Consider the following 24328-nt stretch of genomic DNA (forward strand, 5'->3'; position numbering starts at 1 on the left):
TCCACGTAGGCAAGACCTGACGAGTGAGGCATGGTTAGTTATGAAATGTATAAAACATGAGATCTCCAAAAATTGAAGGAGTGTGAGGGGTTGCAAAAACGGATGGATAAGGTTTCTAGTATCCGTTAAAGTTTAGCAAACAAGTTATCTCCATCCCTACGTTCCCGTTACCCAATTTGTTCGTTTTGTTTTCTGTGTTTAGCAAGAAGACGCCTACAATTTCGCGGAGTTGAAATCATATTTACGAGTTTGTACGGTGATGTCAGCCCCTGGGTCAGATAACACATTCTTAGCCCAAAATCCAATTAGCAGGGGCTTTCTCCTGTAATACCGGCAATCCATCTCGGGCTCCTATCGGGCCCTATCGGCGTAGATGAACTGAAACTCCGGCGCCAATCATCACGTCGAGCTGCCATGTAAACACCGATTGACACGGACCACAAAGACAGGACACCTCCAGAAAAGACTGAGAGAAAACGAGAAACAACAACAACAACAACAACAACAGCAACAACAACAACAAAACCAGCTGGAGAAGATGGTGGAATGGGGTGGATTTGCTATCATTTGTAGGAGATGAAAAAAAAAGTTGCAGTTCAAGTTCAGTTCCGCTGAAATCAGTTACAGGGTTACTATTCTGGGAATAACGTTGTAGATGGCTCTGCATCTCGAGTGAGTTCTTGAAACTTTATTGAGTGGCGGAGCACTTTTCCATGTCAGTAGGACTGGAGTCTGAAGTGTTACCGAGTTGCTGTTCACAGTTGGTAGTGTTGAATCGATGAATTGAGAAATAGAGGGACTCTCCCCCCTGTGTGAATCGCGGTTTTGTTCTCCCCGTTGCACGCTTAAATCAGCCCTTTGTGTGGTGAAAGGCGTTTTATTGTCCAATTTCGGAAGTCTTCAAGATTAAGAGACTGACTGATTTACTTTTCTGTCTTCTTGGTCAGAATCTCTCTTTTGTCTCCATTGAAAATGGGAAGCTGTTATACCACGGTGGTCTCTTTGTTCCCCTCTGACTTCCTCATCAAAGGCATGAATTGATCCATTCACCTGGCCTTGTTCTCGACTGATCGCTACCAAAAAGGGAAGATTACTCATTGTGCCCCCTCTCCTGCGAAACAATATTTAGAATTCAGTTATAGATAACATCAAGTGTTGTTCTCGGGACAACGAGCCCCAGGTTGCGGCGTTTTTAGGTTGCACCAGTTTACTCCAGCCAGTTCGATTTGAAGAAAAAGTCAGAAAAAACCCCCAAACAAACCACCATTTGTAGCAGAGATCATAGAAGTATGTTTAGACTGATAGAGTATGACTTTACATGTGGCATCCAAAATATCTCTCTACAGCACAGTTTTGTATTTCTGTGAGTGATCTCCTCGAGAGTTATACGTCTGTCTTTTCCCCTCAGGTAAATTTGCTACTTCTATATCCTGAGTCTCCCACGTGGAATTCGGCCATGGTGTGAACATCTCACAAGAGGTGGGCGTCATTGAAAAGATGCTCAAAACAAATTTTACTTTGATGTTACGCTGGAAGTGATATAGGCTATAAAATCAACAAATCTCATATTGTCACTGTAACCCTGTAAACCTCTCCCTCGTCTAAATCTTGACTGATTATGGTGACGTCGAAAAGAAACAAATATGTACGAGGAAGTCTTACATGAGTCGGATGAGCATAAAAGTGGCATCTTTGCGTTCTATTTGACAACGTTGGCTGTAATACACCTGAAATAAAGGAGTCATGCTTTCATGGTCCTGGGTCGTATCTTCTCCGCTCAGCCGACTTATAATCCGCTGCCCAGCTAGACTGCGCGGATTATGCCAGGATTATTGCGCAAAACGTGAGGACTATTACCTGGCCAGACCGCCTCTGCGGGACTCCCTCGAACTTTAGGTGTGGCAGACTGACGGTTCTCGATGAGACATTAATAACGGTTGAGCCCATCATTAACACATTGCTTTGAAACATCCCCTTTGAACTGAGGCAAGGAGAGCAGATATAGAAAGGGAGGGGCGGCGGGCACAAAGGCTTATAGCAAGCTTACAAAATAACATTATCGACACTGTCTTCTTGGCAGGATGCGTTATTAGCCGGATCGCAAAGCAAGGAGAGAGCAACAGGACACTCCTCTCCTATTAATAATCCCTTTGTACGGATCGAAATCCTCATGACCCCCAAAGCTGTGATCATTGTCGTCGAGAGTTGCGTCACACCTCAACATTGCCCTTTAACATGGTGCCAGGATGTTGCAAAGCATTACTTTCACTGACGAATCAGTTTCTTAAACTATGTTCACCTTGTTACGCAAGCTCAGGGCTCATCCTTGAGAATAATCATGAGTCGTATTGCTTATGAGAAAACAAATACAAACATTGATCCACTAGGATAATGTCTGTAACCAGATTGCCTTCAGAAAAAAAAAGAAAAATACAGGAAGGGAAATCATTATTAAAGATTTATAAAAACGTGTCACTCGATAACAAGCACAATTTGTTTGAGACACCGAATCAGGAATCGACTATAGAGAACTCTCGATGAATAAAGTCAAAGGGTAACTATCGACAAGGGATACATATTATCCTTTTACTCCACCTGCACACTACTTTCGTTGATCTGCTCAAGATGGAAACGGGTAGGTGGTGGAAAGGGTACTTCCCGCTTAGAAACAGTTTCCCCAGACGGATGTCACGAATATGAAATGTCTTTTCCATCTTACCTAGCTGCATCTAACGGGCTCAACAGAACATTTTATTCGTGTTATCAGACCGGTGAGCTCTCTAACATTGCATTTTCGACGAGGATTTTTTTCGCGCGTGTTGTGTGTGTGCGCTCATGTGTGTGTGTGTGTGTGTGTGTGTGTGTTCATTGATCGATTCTTTTGTCTCTTATCACTTGTCACTTCCGCTGAACGCTATCACTTGAGCGATTTCAAGAAAGCAAGACTGGTTTACGGCTCTATTGTCGGAACGCATTCGGAGAAAAAAAAAAATGTTTCCAAATGTTTGACTTTACCATTTTTTGTTCGACATTCGCGTCCTTTGCAAGTCGTTCACGTGCTCAATAAACTCAGCCCTTTACTTGTATATGACAAGTGAACTGAACGCAGACCTATTCACACAAATCCAATGTTCTCTTCATAGTGATGTGAAGCTAAAAAGTGACATGATAATACTTAGAAGTTCGTGAGTTAATCTAAGTAAATAAGACGAAATACTTTCAGAAAATACTTTCAAATTTCACGAAATACTTTCAAGTTTCAGAGGCTCAATAAAGGGTTTGTAATGTATGCCAACTTCCCTACACTTTTCAATGGTATTAAATACAAAGCAGTAGTAGATAGGACAGTGTTTTCTTTAGTTACAAGAAGTTGGCCCCACACACACATCCTCACACGCTCAAAGAACTTTCTCTGATTGTGTGTCTGAAGGGATTTCTATAGGTCCCATTTGTAACGATTCCTTCACAGATCAACGTGACGTTTCAAGGAGGAATTTCTTGCGATATGCTTCCAATGTCATAGGATTATTGGAGAAGGACTCGGACTAGATACCCAATTAGTCAACTACAAAGGAAATAAAAAAGCAAGGAAGGGAGACAGATATAAGGAGTATAGGAGAGGAGGAGGGATAAAAAGAATGTTAGTATACAGATAGGGTGTAAAGTATCGCAACGCTATTGCCCTTGCATAAAAACATTTCCTCTCTCCTTCACTGGCGTGGTAGATGGCATATGGAAAAGTCAGCGGGGCTTCAAGTTTGAGCGAAAATATTTCATGCAGTAACGGCGTAACCATCGATATAAGAGGGCCATTGATTATTTTGTCAATGTCCAAGTTTACCGTCTGTACAGGCCTGGATTCTACCTGAAATGGTGCTTTGCCTGTTGAAGGACACATGTATCAGATAGATCGAGAACGATTATATGTCAGTGAGGGATGGATGAATCGATCTATTGTCATCTGGGGTCGATATCTGAAACGACAAGGAAGATAAATTGTTAGGTTTGTTGGCATTGTTCTGATAAATTGTGGTCGCATAGATAGCGAGCGAGAGAGACAATTAACCAACCGTTTCATGGCTAATTTGTGTGACGGTTATGTGGAAGAGAGATGAATTGGGAACAATTTCGCCACTGAGTTACTTACAAAATGCTTTCACTGTTTGAGGTTGTATACATCCGAAGGAGTCAAAGAAGATATAGCCGACAACCCATGCTTTGCACCACACTCATTCCACGTAAGAGCGTTTTGCGGCGAAAGATTACCAGAGATTAGTGCCCGGGCTATAATGGAGAGATATCATGATATATATCTATGTACGATCACGCACTGATCTCTGATTTCAGCAAATTGTGTCCGTGAAAAAAAAAAAAAAAAAAAAACTATTTAATGACGACGCTTTAGAATGAGAGGTGTTGAAGGCGACGGATTTGATTTCTTCGACGGTAGCGCAAAACCCCAATGAACAAGTTACGGGTAGAAAATCACTGCAGAAAAGTCGGCTTACCTATAGTAAGATAAGAGTAAGAGGATTTTGATCATTCGCTCTAACTTTCTATGTTATGTACAATGTAGACTTTTCCCTTTCTTGAACGCGTAATCTTTCGAGCCAAAAGTGATTAACTTCTTGTTGTAGTCTCACAAATTGGAAATTACCCTGGAATTCGATACCTTCATTTTCGGTTCTTTTTAAAAGTGCTAATGATTGGGGAAAAAATACGATAATCTATGCTACTATACATGAAAGCGGCCTGTACAGGTGTTTGAAACATCAAAGCGGTGATCAGGACACCATTATGAGTAGTAATGCCTTCACACAACACATTGTCGGGGTATAGAATGGATAGTATTCCACAGAGAATAACTATTCATACATTGGTTCTTATCCGTGCTGGCACACTTTATCATTAATTTGCAGATTGGGTTTCCCGTGAATGTCTTCGGATTACACCAATCCAGTAAGAGGTAATTCAAGAGTGTCCTGTTGGTTTGTTTTGTATAGTTTCGTTCTACTTTATGATCGTGTTCGTTTTCACAAACATCTATACAAAATCTTCATGTGTAAAATAACGATATTTACAATCAATGATGACATGATAACTCTTGATAACCTTTCATGGGGCGCTCCCTTCGGCTGTCCACTACTAGTTACTCCTCCTCCGTCAGTTCAAGTGCAGTATTTCTCACCAATGTCCTAACGATGATCAATTATCTTGTTTAATTAGTTGAATCGCATAATTATCATTCATGAAAATACACAGCTAAACAAAGATTCGCATGAGACCGCGGATACCTATTGCGTAACTATTCGGATGCTATAGTTGCTTTTTTACCGCACTTCTTTCAACGCATTCGGATTTCCCGTCTCTGCACGAGCCTCCGCGTAGATGATCGGATGTGATGCTTAGAGACAGGCTCGTTGCCAATGGACATACATCAAAAGAAGAGCAACAACAACAACATCAACAAAAATTCTCTGAATACACGGTGGTTTGCGATTCATTTCATGCCTTTATTTTGCAGTAAGAGAAATAATAGTAAATGATACTTCTTCGTGAAATTATTGGGCTTTTGGATAAAGTCTGATTCTTCGCCAACATCGTTTCTGAGCAATATCCATTTGTTTTGACTGTGCTCTCTCTGCAGCCACTTTCCCCAAGACTTTTCATCGCGCTTGATGCTGAGTAAATGCAAATTTTGTCTGTTGCTGTCAGTAAGATAGAGATCTTGTGTTTGTTCATGGCTGACTCCACCAATTTATCCACGTTGTAGCCTCACCTGTTTTTCCCCCTTTGGGACGCCAGCCTTGGCCTTGACTAAGAAAATATTTGGCGGCTTTTCACTCAAGAAGCTTTAAGAGCATCATTTGCCCGAGGGTATCAAGCAACATCCATGGTGTCATATGATTCCAGACGACAAGCGAAGTAAACAGAGAAATGAAGCTCTAGTTGGCGCGCACTTCAGAAGAATCCAAACATTGACCTGTTGATGACAAACTTTTATCCAAGACTGCGGGAATAGTTTAGTTTTCTTTATTTGTCTCTCCTTTTATTTCGTATAGGAATGTATCCCCCAGAGCAATTCGGAAGGGTAATATCACGCAGAGCGCATATCCAGAGCGAAAGTGAAGCGTGTCATCTATTTCTTCTGACCTTGACTTTTCGTTAATGCACTTGAGAAAGTAGTGTGATGCGAACCCATCTGCAGAGATTCTAGGGGGTGCAAAGATGGATAAAAATGGACCAAGGGCAATCAGATGAAAGGTGGCTTGTTTTTAGAAAGTTTGGCAGGCTGGGGAGGAGATGATAGAAACTGAAGAACACCAACATCTTGCCAATCCTTATGTGATATGTGAGTAGACTGACGACTCAGTGTCAAGAAGAGCTCGACACGAACAGCTCAACAACAGTAAAGAATATAACCCAGGCTCCGATTTGCCGAGTGCTCATGACAATGAATGTTATTCGAAGATTTCTAGCGAAAAAAAAAAGAAGTGGGACAAGAAAAACCGTAATGAAAGGATTGCGAGAAATGTTATGAAGATATCAAGTTGTTTGTGTCGAAAGGGGATTTTTTTAAAGCTTCATGGTGAGTTTGGGATGACCATGTTGGACTCGTCAGTCGCATGTTTATGTACTGGCGTGTGGTGACATGTAAATAACGCACGGCAGCTCAATGACTCGTTAAAATTAGGTGAATCCTAAACTCTGCATGACCTAGACAACCGAACTCGCCCCCGATTTTTTGGTTGGACACATGCTGCTATACCATAATATCACGGAGACAGGAAAAAACTCGATATATCCCCAAATTATCCCGCCTACCCCACCACGAGAGGTATTTACGGAGAGACTCCAGCCCGGCAACTCAGTTGGTATCATTCCTCTAAAGCGTTTGTGGTTTACTGAAATTGTAACAGCGTGATGCTCCGGAGTTCAAACAAATGACAACATCAGACTACTAGTGTAGGTTGATATCTTCTCCAGATTCCCCCCCCCCCCCCCTCATCCCGTTTGATGTCTTTAAACCCAGCCTGGTTTCGAATTTGGAGTTCACTTTTTGCATGGTTTGATTGTACCTCCCGTATACAAATCCTCAATATAGGTCCGCTTATATATACCCATCATCACTGCATCGAAGAGGAACTCTATTTCCGTGGTGGGTTTTTTTTTTGCGATTTTTAAAAGAATTTATGCTGTATTGTGTATTCATACACACAAATAATTCATGACACAGTGTCTTTTTTTTTTAAATTTAATATCTGAATCTCCTGCGGAGTGTGGAAAGTCCTTTCTGATTAGATTTAGATCAATGGTCATTAAAGTAACATGTATTTAATGATCGTGTCAGTGGTTTCAACGAAAACGACAGATGTTCTGTTACTCAGCTGATTGTGCCTCCACGTGTCTTTCAACGTTATCTGCATGCACACAGACTTCTCAAACCACAGAGAATGGTAACCAGATCCAAAATGAGTTCATGGAATCCTTGAAAGGCAACATACGGCATGACTGTATCTGCGTATAATATTAAATCCACACTCACAAACTTACATTAACTTTATCTGATGAGAAAGTCGCTGTTTTTCTTCACTTTTGGGGAAAAAGGGGGACTCTGATGCCTGAAATACGTATTCAAAGCTTATGGAATACTTAACACTTTGCAAGAAAGAAATAAGTTATAAGTTAGACTAAATGAATTGCACAAATTGGAAAGTTTTGATCTTACCCACACGTTTCGGACACACACTATTCTGATATTAAGTTTTCATTATAGGGCGAAATTTTAGAATTAATAGGTTTGCAAAAGCGCGCCTTAACCTGCAAAGTGCAAAGGCAGACACCATTTTTCGGAAGGGAACATTTAAAACATTCCTTCCTGTCTCCTGATGAGGAAAATCCATTAGCTTTTTGAATCAACAGTCTATTTTATCCCACTCCGGGTCTCCGATGGTCCCTGCCGACGAGCCTACGGAATCGTCCGCAGCGAGCTACAGGCCCTGACACCCCAGGCAGTGGCGTCGTTGGGACTCCTTTGGCCTTGAACGAACAATAGCGTTGCAGGGAGAGTGGAAATTGCAGTTTGCAAATTTAGAATTATTTGCCTGCGGCCAGATATGTTAAATTGAGCATTGATTTCGTTCGTTGCAAAAGCAGTCAGAAAAAAGTACATCGAAGGGTTCCTAACGTTTGAGCGAATAGTTTCATGCCGCACTTTCCTTCTTAAGTAGCGCCTAGCATTTTTGGACCTGCTGCTATCATAATGAAGGTGTTATGAGAAGGCAGGCGTGCTGAATAAAGAGAGGGTTGCCCGGGGCGTACTCGTAGTAATCACCCGTCTTTCTCCAGCCACAGAATATATTGGCGACCTATGTCTAGTAATGAGAGCCGAACAAAACCAGAGAATAAAGTGCATTTGTAACGAGAGAGGAGCACTTTCAGAGTTAATGGTGAAGTAGGCAATAATGTAGCAAAAAACCGGATTTCATCTATCTCGTTGGAAGAATTGATTTAGAAGCGCAGAAATTCGACAGTTGACATCTCCATCCAAGATTGTTCATGGAGTCAGAGAAGGATCTCATGTCTGAAGCAAACATAAAGTTAAACGATGACAACAGTGTGTGCCTTCAAAATATCTATCATTATTTTGTCCGTTTCTCTTTCTTTTGTTCTCTGTGCTACCATATTTCTTCACCACGTCATTTTCCATCTCTCTGAAACCTCCTCCCTCGTCACCATGGGAATCATCTTCTCATCCACTGGCTCATTGTCCCATTCTCTTCTCCTCGTCTTGTCACCACAGGCAATGCCTTCAAGTCGGCATATCACACGCTGAGCAGGACGTGCAACATAGTAGACTGCTGCTCCGGCGTGCGATCATGCAACCAGTTCGTCTTTCCCTGCATCCGATGCTGTTCCTATGGCAACCGACCAGTGTTCTACAATTACGACGGCACGGAAACGGTTCAACCGCTCGTAGACTACTTCAAGCCAACAAACAAAGTGGCCAAGGCAAATCTCGTCAAAGGTGGGTAAAGATCCTTTTGCATTTCAGCCAGTGGGCAATACGAAGAACTAACTCTCTTATGGATGATTTTCACTAAAGACTTGCAAACGAACAGACACACACACACACACACACGCGCGCGCGCGCGCACCCATACACATGATTTAGAATGAGTATGGTCGTCAGTGTGGTGGTCATTTTAGAAATGGATTCGAAATGAGTGAATTTGGCCACGATTGCAGTTACCATAGTAATGACTCAAATACAGCTGATCTGCACGGCTGCTGCCATGGAAACTGTAATAAGTTCAACTTGCAAGAGTTGAAAATAGCTTTATGAAATGGCGCCTAAAAGTGATATTTATACAAACGATTCGTTGACACTATGCTACATTGCGTTTCACGTTTATATACATAATATAGGCCAATATTTGTATATTGTTCTCGCTAATAATAACAGGAGAAGATTGATACAAGACAAGCAGTATTGAAATGTTGAATACCTATCTCATTGCACACATTAGCACCACGGTTCATCCTAATGATCTGTTATCGTCATACCAACGAGGCGTAGAAGGTTTATGCGATCTTAACCTATTAGGTACATTCTATTATCATATACACATTGTTTCCTACATGTATCGCTTCAAAACTCTGAGCGTGCCATGCTGCATCCCGAAACAGCGCCTTTCTAGACGGCTTGCAACATGACTAAGTGGATTTTGTCAATGAGACCTCAATCCTCAATACATATCCCGCCCCAGCTTCACAAGCTGCTAGTCATGTGTGTGTAAAGTGACGAAGGTCAGCTTTCCACCTCTGTGATGGGGCAGGGTAACCACTAGATCAGCCAAGATGGGACCCATTGCCAGAGCATTGAATCGAATCCAAACAGACTGTTTTCGCCTCCTCTTCGTTATTGAGTGGAAGTCTCAGAGGCACATGGAACGAAGGCAAATATGAAAATGGAATGCAGATTTTTTTTTCTCTCTCTCTTTTTCGGTCAAAGGGGACTTGCAGAGATGTGAAGAAAGGCTTCAGGCAAGTAGAGCAATGGATGACTGGTGTTCCTGACAACGTCTTAAGTGGAGTTGACATTTCAAGGAAGAATTATGAAAATAGATACGGATGCATTGCAGAAAAGGAACTCAGTCGGCGGAAATCTAAAACGATAGGGTTGGGAATTCAGCTTTTTTTTTTTCTGCAGACAACGTCTGCAGGACACATTTTAGTGCCACTGGAGCCATTCGTACTCATACGTGCTCGCTCTCCTTGCCGCTGTTCACAATTGTCCAGTCTCAAAAATGCACATTGTCAAAGGCCTCTCATGTGTCGTGTGGATAAACAACGAGGGATCGGCTCGCGGAAAGGAGCCCCTTTTGCCGGGAAGTATGGTAGCCTTACCGAGCAAATAAAAAAGCGCAATGATAAAAACATTACCGGTAGCCATACTTCCAGCCAACAGGATATACCCTATCAAGTGTTTGTTCTATTGAGCAGGAAGACAAATTAAATTACATGGACGCATGTCCAATGCTCTGCCTCCTCCTCATAATTGTATATGGAGTGGCAACACTCTACATTATCCACATGCAGGCTTTAATAACGAGAAATTGGAAGCGGAAGAGTAATTATGAACACAAGAAGTGGAGTTGGGAGGGGCTATTACCTCCCATATACAGTAACGAATTGGAATAATGCGCTAATTATTCCCGGGGAATGGCGGGTCTATTCACGAATCGTTTATGGAAATCAGTGCTTGAAGTGAACCACTGAGGCTCTCCCACAATTCCAGAAGTACTTTTACCTCTGTTGTTACATGACATGCAATTTCCATTAGTCGTTTTTGGCCTCTTAAGTTATATGCTCGTCATACGTCCTCAGGCAATAGGCGTAACTGTCTGCAGTTTGCTGTGAACACTTTTACAGTGGCTGAGGTTATCCATTTTTCTCTTATCATGATAATCTAACAACAATTGATTTGGCATCGTATGATACACGAATCACGGGAGGAAAGAGCAATGAAAAGATATTATTCATTTTGTTTTACTAGGCGTATGACTTGACTGGTCCAGACGTTGCGCAGGCTTACGTCACCGGAAACAAGAAACAACAGAAAAAAAGAGAAATACCGATATCGTCTTGTCCGTGTTAGTGGTGGTCGCTCGCGTGCAACGAATCACATTCCCTTCCAAGTTTCTCCCAGTCTTTCATACAGAGCGTGACTGGAGGAGTCAAATTCACGAATATTTCTCCTCCTCCAGCCCCCACCCCACCCCAATACTGGTTTCCTGGCGGGCCAGGAAGCCCAGTTTCATCTGACCTTGACTCGATTTTCCATAGAAGACACAAATAGGAGAATTCTCCAAGGGCAGAAGAGCCGACATATTGTTCAGATGGAGATCAAGGACAGACTTTTTCTCATGTTAAACATCATCGTTATGAGTTTCATCTCTCCAATGCCGATTCTGCATTTTTATGAATTCTATTAAGTGTGTCGGAGGTACCTGAAATGAAGTTTGAACGATTCAGCATGGTTTATAGCAAACTTATTCTGACAAGGAAACGTAGAACAGGGAAGGAAAGTGTGTTTGTTTAGCCATAACCAAAGAAACAGAGCATCTTATGAGTCAACATTGTTGGGATGTACCAACCAGACACAGATGTCGGGCCAGATACTATTTCGCTCCACGTGCAAACTTTTTGCATCGAAACGCTTAACAGATACAATACGAACGGCGAACAGATGAGCCTTAATTCTGTGAGCATCTTTTTTGTTAACTCTGATCCACGTAAGATGATCCACGCAAAGATGTTGCTCATTGAGCGGGAACTGATCAATATGTGGTCATGCCAAGCTCAGGACCCCCGCGAAGATATCCTCGTTCTGAACAAATATCGAATCAAATGAAAGTGGTTCCGGAGCTGTATATCTGCCCTTCTGTCTCTCTCACTCTCTGTTCTTTGTGATGGGAATTCTTCTAGGAGCGGCGTATATGACAGCCAGTTGACATTTCGACATATTTCCTCTGCCCTCGAGTTCAAGGGGTCCAATAAGCTGATACACGTGAGTACACATGAAAAACCTGGAATAGACCAAACAACGGAGAAAATACGAAACGGCTGCAGAGATATTGAAGCCAACATACTTCTTCATCATCTTGAGGTCCCCCCTACATACAAAACAACATCAACCAAACTTACTAGTCCTTAATTGAAAACTGTTACGAGCCAAGCCCATGTTTTAGGAGCTATTTCAGGTGTTGCACATGAACAAACGGACTGGTAATGGCTTGTACATATTCTATCCAGCGCGTCATTCCAGAATAGTCGCGAACATTGAAATTTGAAGGACGAATTAAATTGCTTATTAACGTCGGGCGCGGGAGCGCTTTTCCAGGGTACACGAGAGGCGCTGTTTCTCAGAAAACTGGATGCACAAAGTGCTTTGAACTTTGGAGAGGAATATTTGAGGAACTCTCCTCATAAGGTAGATCCCTGAGGACCACGCTGACTTGTAAGAAAAAAGAAAAAAGCTTCTCTCCCCGTGCTTCTCACTACATAATTTAAATGGTGAACGAAAGCCTTGTAGTGCGCATAATATTTACATCCGTGCGTGGATTTGTAGAAAAAAAGTAGCAAACTTGGAGTCGTTCGTAAATTCTTAGAACTGGATCTGGAATACAGCCAGCATTGTTCATTGAGTATTTCTCCTTGAAATTTGTGTAGTTACCATATTTAACGACTTGCCGAAGATCTTTTCATTGTAGGGGCAGGTGCGGGGTTTTGGCTTTAATGCATTGGTCTTTACCCTGTTACCTGTTGTCTTGTCTTCCAGCACCATTACTTTTCTCTGTTGTGTATCTATACGTGTAGCTTGTTGATTTTGCTATCCAATTTAAATCTGTCGCTGCAGCTTACAATTACTAGTACACTGTGCATAAAATATCAGTGATATTTTGCGAGTACAGTCCTTAGACGGTGCTCGTGATCTCGCAGGGTAGAGCACTACATTTATGATGATTTAGAACAAATGAAAATGCCCCCATCTCGACTGTTAGCTACCAATAACGACAATAAAGAATAATTCTCCTGGAGGTTTTAGTCCTTTTCTCTTTTTAAATTCTTAGATAAGGAGAAAGAAAAAGGATGTGCAGTAGTAACACAATTTAAGTCACAGCGCGACGAAATCATAGTGCACCATAGACGTACAGGACGTGTCAATGATTCCTCCCCCACAGTACATCCTCGTTTTTTAGTCCCTGTCTTGATTTATGATGCGTGATCGTCAAAATCTCCTTCAGACCTTAAGTGGAGTAACTCTTCTCCTTCACTTCAGAAAATGGGCGCAAAAACAATACTCCGAAGCTCTTTAGAAGTAAATAAACAAAAACGGATCCCCACTCCTTCGCTGAGGCACCGTGACCGGATTCGTCGTAAATTTTGCGAATTGGCCATTTTCGCCCCCTCGTCACGAAGACAGTGAATGAAAGTCACATGGTCTGCATGATTTCATCATTTGATTTTGCCGTAACATGCTATAAGTAGTCATGTATGTCGGTGATGATATGAAAAGGGTTCTATGCCCCATGATTGGTCAGTTCCGATCTCGCATAGATTTATGTCATCCATTAAAGGGAGCTTGTAGCAACCGCGTAATCACCTGATTTGTGCTATTACTTGTGAACTGGGCGCTAGACATTTCAAGTACATCTAGTCACCTTTCTAGGTTGAAAGAAACAACGCCAGTGTCCTGCTGTCTACCTTTACACAGGTAAAGCATGATATCTTTATGGAATAATATGCAGCGTCAGACGGAGCTCTACTCTGGCTCGTCCATGTGTGACACATGATAATAACTAACTGTGCACTTCAAAGATCAAGTTCATCACTTCGACACACCACCATAGAATGCGTAATCTTCACCGTACATACACATGGTATGAAATATATTCATCTGTCCGGCAAATTCGAAAAAAGAACTTGAATCTGAGATCCTTAAATTACAGCGTGGACAATCACGCGAGGAAAAATCCAATGTTCCAGTGATTCTAGCCTCGAGAAGCACGTGTCTCTATCATGCTCCCGCCATGATCGGTACTCGACCCGTCGACTATCCCCATCACCCTCCCGTTCGACACTGACATCCTCCGCAGTAAATCATCCTATAAGGGCTCTCCCATACAATGTATCATCCGCTCTGATCTATTGTCCCGCTTTTTTTTTTCTCCACCACCTACTTACCTTCGGAACGCAAAACGGCGACGCAGGACAGTAAAGATATGCTGCAATCTTTGGAATAGATTAATTCAAATATCTTGAACACTCCCTTTGTTTGGTTAATGGAAATTTTTGTTAAAAAGAGCACAATGAAAGCTTTTAACTTGAAATGAAGCATCATCCTGCTAACTATAACTGATGTGAGAAAAAAAAATCATCTGTATCCAAGATTTTAAAAGGTACTTATTTGCCATACGATTTTGGGGTATTAGCATGAGCATCTCAATAATCTAATCATAAATTAGTCGATGCCCAATGTGTATATATTCCCCATCTTCAGACGATTCGGTCTATGTAATTGTGCTACTATCAGTAAACGCACCTCTTTGGTTAGCTGAATATGCGGAATTTCATATTACCAAGGTTGACAACCATACTTGAAAAGATTATGTAACCCTTTCTGTCACCTACTCTGAAGTCAGTAGAATAATTACTGACGTACTAATTGGGCGCTTGTGCGCAAACATCTTACGCCAAGTCCTCGCCGCCCGAAGTGTCCCTGGCACACTAGGAGTGGCCACAGCACACCAGGAGTGGCCGTTCCAGTTTTGACTTCTGTGCGTGATCTGTTTCTGGAAGGTCTCCTCAACCGATGAAATCGATCATGTACATGGGGCTACCAATAAAAATGCCGCATTCAGCGGGATACGTTACTCGGAGCGACTTAAGTTACCCCTCCTTGCAAGTCGATTAAATCGGATAATGTCGAAACTGCCTTCGGAAGAAGGCCATCATGAGACAATGTAAATACGTTCAAGAACACCTCATTGCATTTAACAAGACTCCAATGACAAAAACCGAAAGTTTTTCTTTTCCTTTAATCTAGCCACATGAATGTAAAGTTGTGTTTACTGTTTCAAAAAGGACACCAATTCTCTACGCAAAGTTGTTGTGTGTTTTTTTTTTTGGTGCTAATTCGCAGAAGGCTTATAACCGCATTCATATAAGTGATTTTGATGTTTCTTTTCCCATATAATTTCTGGCTCTCAGGAATGTCGCTCCCGAAGGAGAGATTAAGAATAGGACTAACAGCGGTGGAACAAATCTGTGAGGTGGTCAGGTACGCCTACGACAACGATCTCAGACTACGTGCCGTCGGGTCAGGAGCATCGTGGTCGAAGCTAACCAATGTCCGTGATATTCTGATTGGTAAGCCACACATTCCATGATAAAAAGAGGTCTTTTCTTAGAAATTGTTGGTGGATTTTTAGGGTCATGTGTTTTCTTTATAGTCGTGTTGGTGTGTTCGTAGGAATGATGTCGTGGTAAACGCTGATTCCCTAGATATAAATGCAACTCACACTACAAGAAAATTACTCTTGGGAAAAAAAAACACCGAAGTTGAAAGGGAGTGAGTTGTAGAGCTCGCCTATTCTTAACGTGAATTGCCGTTTGCTTCACCAGATATGACAAACCTCACCAAGATAGTTCGGGCAACGCCGCAGATCAGTGACAACACCGTCTACCACATCGAGGTCCAGGCTGGAAAGATCTTACACGACTTCGTGCGCGAGATCGACACCAAGTACGGCATGAGTCTGCCATGTATGGGCAACTACGCTGGGCAGACCATCGCAGGTATCATCAGTACTTCTACACATGGCACCGGCCAGGACTATCCGACCATGGTAAGCTGCAGTCTTGGTTGTCACTGATGTCGATCGAAAACTGGTATTTTGAGATATCGAAAAGCTTAGTCTCATTGATGTTTGTGGTAAAAAGTGATATATGTTGCAGTAATAAGTAATGCATCTCGTCTCTCAACGTTCATTATTCTAACTACGATATTCTCCTTTTGAATGCAATGCGACTTTCTGACAGAGTCGATGATTGAGGCAAAAGACAAAATATCTGAAAGAACAAAATGAAGAGTGACTCTTAATCCATATATTCATGCTTGAATTATTCTGATTTTAATTTTCGACTGCAGTCTAATTTCGTCGTCGAGGTTCACATGGTTGTTGCACGGGGCATTCAGATCAGAGTGAGATCACCAAGAGCGGGCGAAAAGGAAGAGGACTTCGAATCCGTTCGGCGCCGAATCGAGGCCGCCAGGTTTGGCGACGCCCCGCTCCAAATAATTAGCACCGAGGTCTTCCGAGCAGTTGCCGTCGGTTTTGGCTCCCTTGGTGTCATCTACTCCGTCACACTCGAGTGCATTCCTGTGTTCAACATCGCAGAGACGCGGCATTATATCGACATCCAGTGGCCGGAGAAAGCCGAAAACTTTCGAATACCCGACGAGCTTCGAGTACTTTCTAAGGGACACGGCAAATTCTTCTCATTTTTCGTCAACCCCTTTCCCAGGGGCGAATCGGATAGCAATGGAAACAGAACGTTGAAAGCTGTGTACCTATCGGGAGAAAAGACTCTAGAAACGGGAACATGCCAGTGTAATATGTGTATGGACATGCAGTGCTTTACGTGCTCGGGGTGCAGAGGTCAAAGCGCATGCCAAGTAGTTCAGGTGAGTAGATCAAGTCAATAAACACTTAAACCTCAACAATTTATAGCGTTTTGAAAGATCCCATAAAAATGGAATATGGAGTGTTTATGTGAGTGGCATTTAGTCGTTGACTCCTCAGCTTTCTATTAATAGAGGAAGATGATCCCACAGACGGTTGAAAACACATCAGCAAGTTGTCTGCTGGATTGTAGTTTGAAGATAATAGATTGAGTTTTATATTGGAGAGATACATCTTTACCGTTCAAAGTATCCACATTTTACTGTGGCATTGACCGACTTTGGGGTCAAATTTATTACATGGAAGTTGTTACCAAAACTGACATAACGCTGAAACACAGTCGAACAGTATCTTGATGTGTAGACAGAGTGTAATGAATCCCCAAAATGCTGATGCAGGACCACTGAACTGAACTGTTTCGGTCATCGTGGATCCACAGTTGAATTACGGGTTTCTCTGCATGAACACTTTTGGTTCTCTTATGCACCGTAACCATGACCATAGAATCTGTCATTTTCATACACTTTGATTTGGCTCTGTTACTCTACTGATCATCGCATGGTATGCAACACACCCGTCCCACGAGTAAGAATAACATGGGCACGGAAATATGGTTGACCCTCATCAAATAAACTAGTTTACTGGAATGATTGTGGATGATTTATAGAACAGTATAACATAACGAAAGCACACGTGGCCACTCGGTAAACGTAAACCCAAATTATTCCGTCGCTACGAAGTCTCATGAAAGCTGCTTTTGTAAACTTACACCGATCCGACTGAAACACAAGGCTGCCTGTGTTTGTGTAAAATCTGCTGTAAGAAAACACTCTGGAAAACCCCTGCGGTGCCGAGTGTGACCAGAACCCTCAAGTTTGTCTCACAAACTCAGGCGTAACAAGCCAAATCTGGCTATTTTCTCAAGTAAAGTCTTGTCAGGTGAGAAGGTGCCAAACCGAGCCCGCTTCGGGCCATTTGTTCTGATGGTGTATTATTATGCTGTCCGTGTTGCGAGTAAAGTGCAGAGAGGAAGGCAGAAAAGAGAAACGGGAAGAAATGCCTGTTTCTTGGCTGTATTCGGCGGTGGCAAGTCGGCGGTCTCGTTGTTGCTTTTACGTGACACGACTTAAGAGACCGAGAAAAGTGCCCCGCCGACACCGCACTTCTCGCCAATCCGCGGCCATCTTGAAAGGTGAAAAGGTCAACAATAAGGGCGGGGAAATTCGCCTTCGGTGATAATTAAACAAAAAATATAATAATAAGCAAGGCGGATGATAGGAAAATTACTGGGATATTTGTTCATATCTCTCACGTTACCTCATGAAAGTTATACCATTACTAATGGATGGAATGATGGAAAATGGAATTCTACCAAACTGATACATGTTCATTGCGTTATCTTTTAAGCACGTGTCTTTGTGTAATAGACCAAATAATGAACTCACATTAATTCAGTACTTTTCTTGTGTTTGTGACTTTCTATATTTTGCATCGTAGACGGATTGTGCGGCGAGCTGTCTCCAGATGTTAGCACGATTCCTTCCCTGCAGTCTGGCGTGCTTTGCTGATTGTGGACTCGAACAATTCGCCAGGGGAAATATCTATGTCCAAAGATGGTACAATGTGCTCACGTTCACCAACGGGAATATACAGTACGTATAGTTCAGTGTGCCAACGTTCGCCATGTTGTGTTCACCTTTTATTTGAGATATACACTTTCCCAATCTGTGTAGATTTTAGTGCCTGGGTTTCAGGATGTGAAGTTTTTATGCGATGTCCAGTTCTGAATAAAAACAAAATAGATCTGTGGGACAATGACATTGTGTTCTTGAATGGTAAAGAAAATGCCGGCAGCCGTCTAGTATAAGTTGTTAACTCCAGGGTGACAATTTTGAATTTAACGACAAGTCTCTGTTTTTGAGCAGCCCACAAGTAGGGAATGGGAATGAAATTGCATCCTTAACTGAGCAAATCATTTTTGCTTTATAAAATGTTTAAGGGGGGAATGCGGTATTTAAAAGAAAACAACAATTTGATTCATGTTTCACAATTTAGAAAATTAATGGCTTTAGATTAGATTCAGAGGTTAGGTTTAAATGAATATCCGTCCTCGTTCGGCAGGATAAAGTGTAGTTGGATCACTCGTAGAAGTGAATCATGGTATAACCACAGACATTAAATAGCATGTACCTTTCCCCTGTTTTGATATTTGCAGCGTGAAAACGGCGGAGTACTGCGTCCCTCTCACACTCCTAGACGACGCTCTTCGGGACATTCTAAAGATCATGCAGCAGTATGGCGAACTCTTCGGCTCGTACACACTCCTCCCCGTCTACGTGCGCATGGTGAAGGGAGACGACCTGTACCTCAGTCCCGCAAACCGACACAACTCCGACGGGTCCACGTCAGACCGATTTTGCTTCATTGAGGTAAGGAATCGCTGAGCCCAAGTGTGGAATTATGTTACTTATTCATCATTTCCCCTATAATGTCAAACGACTCTGAGCATGCGAACGTCGTTCCGTTCAAAACTTGGTCATCACATAAGGCTTAATCGGAGAGCTAACCGGACACTTGGGCCGTCGACGTATTACAGACTATGCTAGAAGGACCGTGATAGCGTTACAAAGAGTTCATGTAGAAATGTGTATGGCTGAAGGGCTGTCGCTGCAGTAAATTTAGTCATGGTTAGTCACTATTATAGGAAGTTCTTTATGCATCGAGACCCTGGAATGAGCTAGTTTAGATCAAGACGGCTAGCCTCAGAGACCTACTCCTGTTTGATTTGTCCCGAGAAAGGGGTTCAAGGAAATGAGATCGAAACTGCACAAAACGGTTGGCCATTTGGTGCCTTGTCATATGTTCACTTAAACCAAAGTACCACGACCTCTTTATCAATCTCCGTAACGCGTGGGTAAAGTGACCAAGACTTTCTGGCAAATACAAGGGCAAGAAGACAATAGAGGGAGAAAGCAAAGCAATGAATTTCGTCCTGGTGATAGAGAAATAAAAGGAGAGAAAGTAGAGGGGGGATGGTTGGCGGGGATAGAGGTTGTGGAGTGGAGGGGAAGTATGTTTCTTGCTTGTACAGCGCAAGAATATCACAAACATTTACCGCTGGAAAAACTGGATAAAGTCGTCTCAATTATGAACAGCCGACGGCTAAATATATTCGTGACGATTCGCTAGAAAAACGCGGTGAGCTCCAGCGCGGCTAGCGCGGGCCCGCGGGCGAATCAACCCGCACCAACATTCGAAACAGATTTGCGCGAGGTATTTCGTGCTTTTCAACTCACCTTGTGTTTGTTGTTGTCTCTTTTTAGCTGTTAGGCTGTGAGAAATTCTTTGTATTTTTTACTCGTTTCCGCTATAAATATCTTTTTTTAAAACTTTCTGGAAGAGAGCGGCTGCAATCTCCCGGATTGTTCAGAATCTATCAAGAGCAGTCAACGAAATTTGATGTTATGTCAAGCGTTTCTAGCGCTTACAGACCGAGACAGGTTTAAATAAGAAGACATTTAAAGTATATTTGCACTCAAACAAGTTCAGGTTCTGATAAGGTAAAAGGGAATGAAAATGCAATCATATGTGTCTACATTCACTGAGAGTATCCCCCTACCTCTCATTATATACATATATATTACTTTTTTTTTTCTTCATGCGTACGGGAAGGTTTGGGTCCAATTAAACCTGTGATGATACTTTATGGAATGCTCTCTTTCTTCAGTGCACTTCCCATAGGATTTTCCCTCTCCCATGTTTGAGGTAGCACCTAATCGAAGAAAAATAGCGTCACGAACAAAATAGCAGACAAATAAGAAGTAGGAGAGTTTATAGGTCATTGAAAATGACAATGAACCAACATACAATAATGGAATAACACTTAGATCACATCTGGATGTATAGTGTATACCTATTTCAGACAAATATGAGGTACGTTTCAAATTCCTTTCTGGCCCAACCTTGACTTCATGGGCACAGGAAAATTTCATTTTAGAAATCAGCTGGTATAAAAAAAAAACACACAAACAAAGCAGTGTTAAGAGCTGCTGTACCTGAATCTCAAGAGAACTTGTTATTGTTCATTTGTATGGCGCATACTTTTAAACCATTGATTTACAACTTTATATTCTAAGTCGTTTCGTTTTCGTCTAAGAAACTGATTTATAGCTCGTGAAAACGAAGTGCTGTTTTGTGCAGGGACGCGCAGGGCTCGGTAACACCTGTAGCTAGTAGGCAATAGATGACTGCCACTCTGTGAGAGCAGATGATTGGAAAGGAGAAGGGAGAGGGAGAGAGAGGAAGAGGGAGAGAGATGGAGAGAATAAGACACGAGGGAAGGAAGAGGGTCGTAAAGAGAAGGAGGCCATGGCCAAGGCCAGCTGAACAAACCGTCATGTCTATCTGCACTCTCATTCTGGTGAAAAAGTGCATTGATATTTGAAATCTCTTTCGCGGCAACGTTCTATAGTGCGCCCCTTCTTGCTGACGGCTTTTGCTCCGCTCGCTCCATAAGTGTACATAGTAGTAGTATTCGCACATTGCTGCGTGACGATAGCAAACTCACTTGCCGGCCACATCATAAGCGTCTCATCACAGCTAATTATTTGCAAACGGAACCCGCATCTCAACCGTGGTGGCTTCCGACGAGGTGGCCACGTTTACCGCGATAACAACTTGTTGGAGTCCGTCCAGGGGCTGAGGAATACTGAAGAAAAAAAATGAAATACATGCGCTGATACGAACGGCTGCTCCTCATGTTAAAAGTCGGAAGGCGATAAGCGGGCGGGCTCTGCCGAGTATTAACTCATACAACCCAATCCAGCTGTTAGGTAATTTCTTGCATTTTAAAAATCCATCAGAGATGACTCGTATGTTCCTGCAAAAAGAAGCCCCAGATCTAGGATTAGGATGCCGGCTTCTAATGCCATCCAGATCATCAGTTTGATGATGCCATGCAACATGCCTAAATTGCTGCTGGACACAAACTGAGAGAAAGAGAGAGAGAGAGAAAAAAAGGGGGGGGGGGTGAAGAAGGGGAGGGAGACAGCAAAATACCCCAACTCTTATCATTGTACTAAACGGTCAGGTGTACGTACAGTCCATTTGAAACTGATGTCAGTATCTTGTTTACTTGCTTGTACTTGTTTCTTTGTTTGTTTGTTATGACATGCTTGTCCACCACATTGCCAAGGAAGATTTGGGTCACGCTGCGATGCTATCTCTGCCAAAATTGATATTATGTACAGCAACATGTACAGAGAGAGATAATTCTGTTATCACGCGCAAAACATGTACCCCACTGACAAAACTTTCCAAAAAAGATCAGGTGGGTTGGAGGTGGAAGTTTGAGGAATGCCTACAGATAAACACTTCGACCATTTTAACATCCTTAAACCGACCTATAAAAAAGTTGGCAGGGACACCGAAGGATATATTATGTACTTTATAAATGTCTCTCGAAAGGTTTGCCAACGTCAAGTGAGTCGAGATGTTATTTTTGGTTTTCCCTCTTCCCTGGTATCGCCATCCGCTGTGGACTCCTCAGTTTTCCACACAAGAGAAACATCAAATGAAACGCTAAGACACTTAGGAATGAGACAACGTACATACCGCAGGCGAACACCATTTAGGTATATAGTCGCACGAGTGTATCGCCGTGTTGGTGTAGCAAAACTGAATACGGATAAATATACAAATGTAAACCGCCTTTTATTTCAAACTTGTGATGGCATAATGCGTTGATGACGACAGGGATATGATGCGATATGCCTCTGCATGATCATCATTGCTCGAAGAGTCATCCATGGCTCCACAAACATCGACGAGGATAAATTGAATTATTGCCCAGGTCAATCCGCCGTCCTTAGAGACGAAATCTGACTCGGTGTCTCTTTTAGCGTACGCGTTCTGTGCGTGTACGGCAACCAATTAAGCAAAAGAGACACCATCCAAACACCCTTCTCACAACAATGAAATATGAACGAGCTCATGCATAAATAAAACGGATTTGTATATTTTGAATATGTTTTCGCAATATATGATTGATAGGCAGTTCATAATGACTGAGTTACCATGTGTACAATCCTGTTTACATATTTGTAGCAATGAAGAATATTAATAAGTGTATATTATTACGTTGATCTTTTTCATAAGTTCTAATCTCAGTTTTGTTTGTCATTTTTCATTTGTTTTTGTGTAGGTTCCATTTCTTCCCGGAGCATATGGCATCGACGAATTTCACAAGAAGCTGGAAGACCACTTATACACTCACTACAGAGCTCGACCTCACTGGAGTAAGAACAACTTCCTCAACCACAAACGAGTGGAGCAGCTGTACCCCAATTTGGACAAGTGGAGGCAGGTTTACTTGCTCTTCAACCGAGACGGAACATTCGATAATGAGTTCACGAGGAAATGTGGATTTGAGGACTTTCACAACATGGAGAAAACGGGCTCGCAGGAGCGCGTTGGCAGCACGGAACATTGCTGTGCGTGCAAGCAGAAGAACGGTGCGCGGAATGTCAACGCGGAGTGCGAAACCACAGAAGCAAGCGCGTTGGATTCCAATGCCAACTCTATGAGTAGAACTAGGACGGTGGAGCGCGGGCTTGAGTGTGAGAGGACAGAAGCGGTGACGGAGCAGGGCTCCAGAAGTCATGTCGGTTCGTGCTCGCACGATAACACGCTGCGCTTCCTCGGGGGCAACCTGGGTGCAATAGTACAACAACCCACGCGAGAGCCAGCCCCCATCATGTTCGGCGAAAGAACTCTGCTGGCAGCTGACACGAGGGAGGTCGCAGGGTCCGCGGCGCGGCACGGGTGCGGTGCCGGGACGCAGCGGGACAGTGACACGTACCCCCACCCCTTGCCTGCAGTGAAATCTACATTGGTTTGAGAGAAAATACCCAGGAGGAAAGGACAGTGCTATTCTGCAGACTTCATGGACGCAATACTTTTTTTTCTAATGTATACTTGACATTGCGGTAAGAGTTGAATTCCAGAACAGATGCGCAATCGACCGGATTCAGAGTGGGATGCAAATAATTTGTCCAAGATGGGAGGAAGCGTTATGCAGGGAGCCAAATCAAGAAACATTGACACCGCCAGATCCCTTCCCGGGACCTTGAAACCTCAATATTCTTACATTGATGTGTTAATTGACACGTCATCAGTAACACGTATGAAAATAGTGTGTGCCTTTTCGAGCCCAAACTCCAAACTGCTCTCTCAGTGGCCTCGAGAGGACGCGGTCAAAATGTGCCTAGTCTTCCGCACCAGGAGTAGCATTATTATGATGAATCATGTCCTTGGGAGAAAATCATAATTGCTTCCCGATGCCTTAAAGAGATCTCTTATAATCATAATGTACGAAACCCCGAAATACCAAGCATTGTGTACTTATCAAAACACCATATTTAGTAGTGAGGCCATCGAGAAATGGGGAAAACAAATCTCCGAATTTGAGAGAAACTGAGAATACCTCTTTGTATGAAATGGCTGCGGTAAAACTTTTACTTAATTCTCTCCTTATGTTCTCAGACAGTCACTTCCCGCCGTGTATTCAAGTGTCAGTT

General features: G+C 42.7%; 1 protein-coding gene across 1 annotated transcript in view; it reads left to right on the plus strand.

The window, feature by feature from the left end:
• Window positions 1–23955, plus strand: part of LOC139731624 (uncharacterized) — a 29352-nt gene extending 5397 nt beyond the window's left edge. The window contains exons 2-8 of the mRNA XM_071642516.1: window positions 8804–9028; window positions 15277–15435; window positions 15691–15914; window positions 16217–16753; window positions 18249–18403; window positions 18967–19180; window positions 22954–23955. Coding sequence (XP_071498617.1) covers window positions 8804–9028; window positions 15277–15435; window positions 15691–15914; window positions 16217–16753; window positions 18249–18403; window positions 18967–19180; window positions 22954–23649 — 2210 coding nt within the window. The 3' untranslated portion in view covers window positions 23650–23955. The remainder of the gene's footprint in view (window positions 1–8803; window positions 9029–15276; window positions 15436–15690; window positions 15915–16216; window positions 16754–18248; window positions 18404–18966; window positions 19181–22953) is intronic.
• Window positions 23956–24328: the final 373 nt, after the last annotated feature.

The sequence above is a fragment of the Diadema antillarum genome, unplaced genomic scaffold, assembly GCF_040938485.1.
Source record: "Diadema antillarum isolate AM-2024a unplaced genomic scaffold, OU_Dant_1.0 seq00000382_RagTag, whole genome shotgun sequence".
In the NCBI taxonomy this organism is placed as follows: domain Eukaryota; kingdom Metazoa; phylum Echinodermata; class Echinoidea; order Diadematoida; family Diadematidae; genus Diadema; species Diadema antillarum.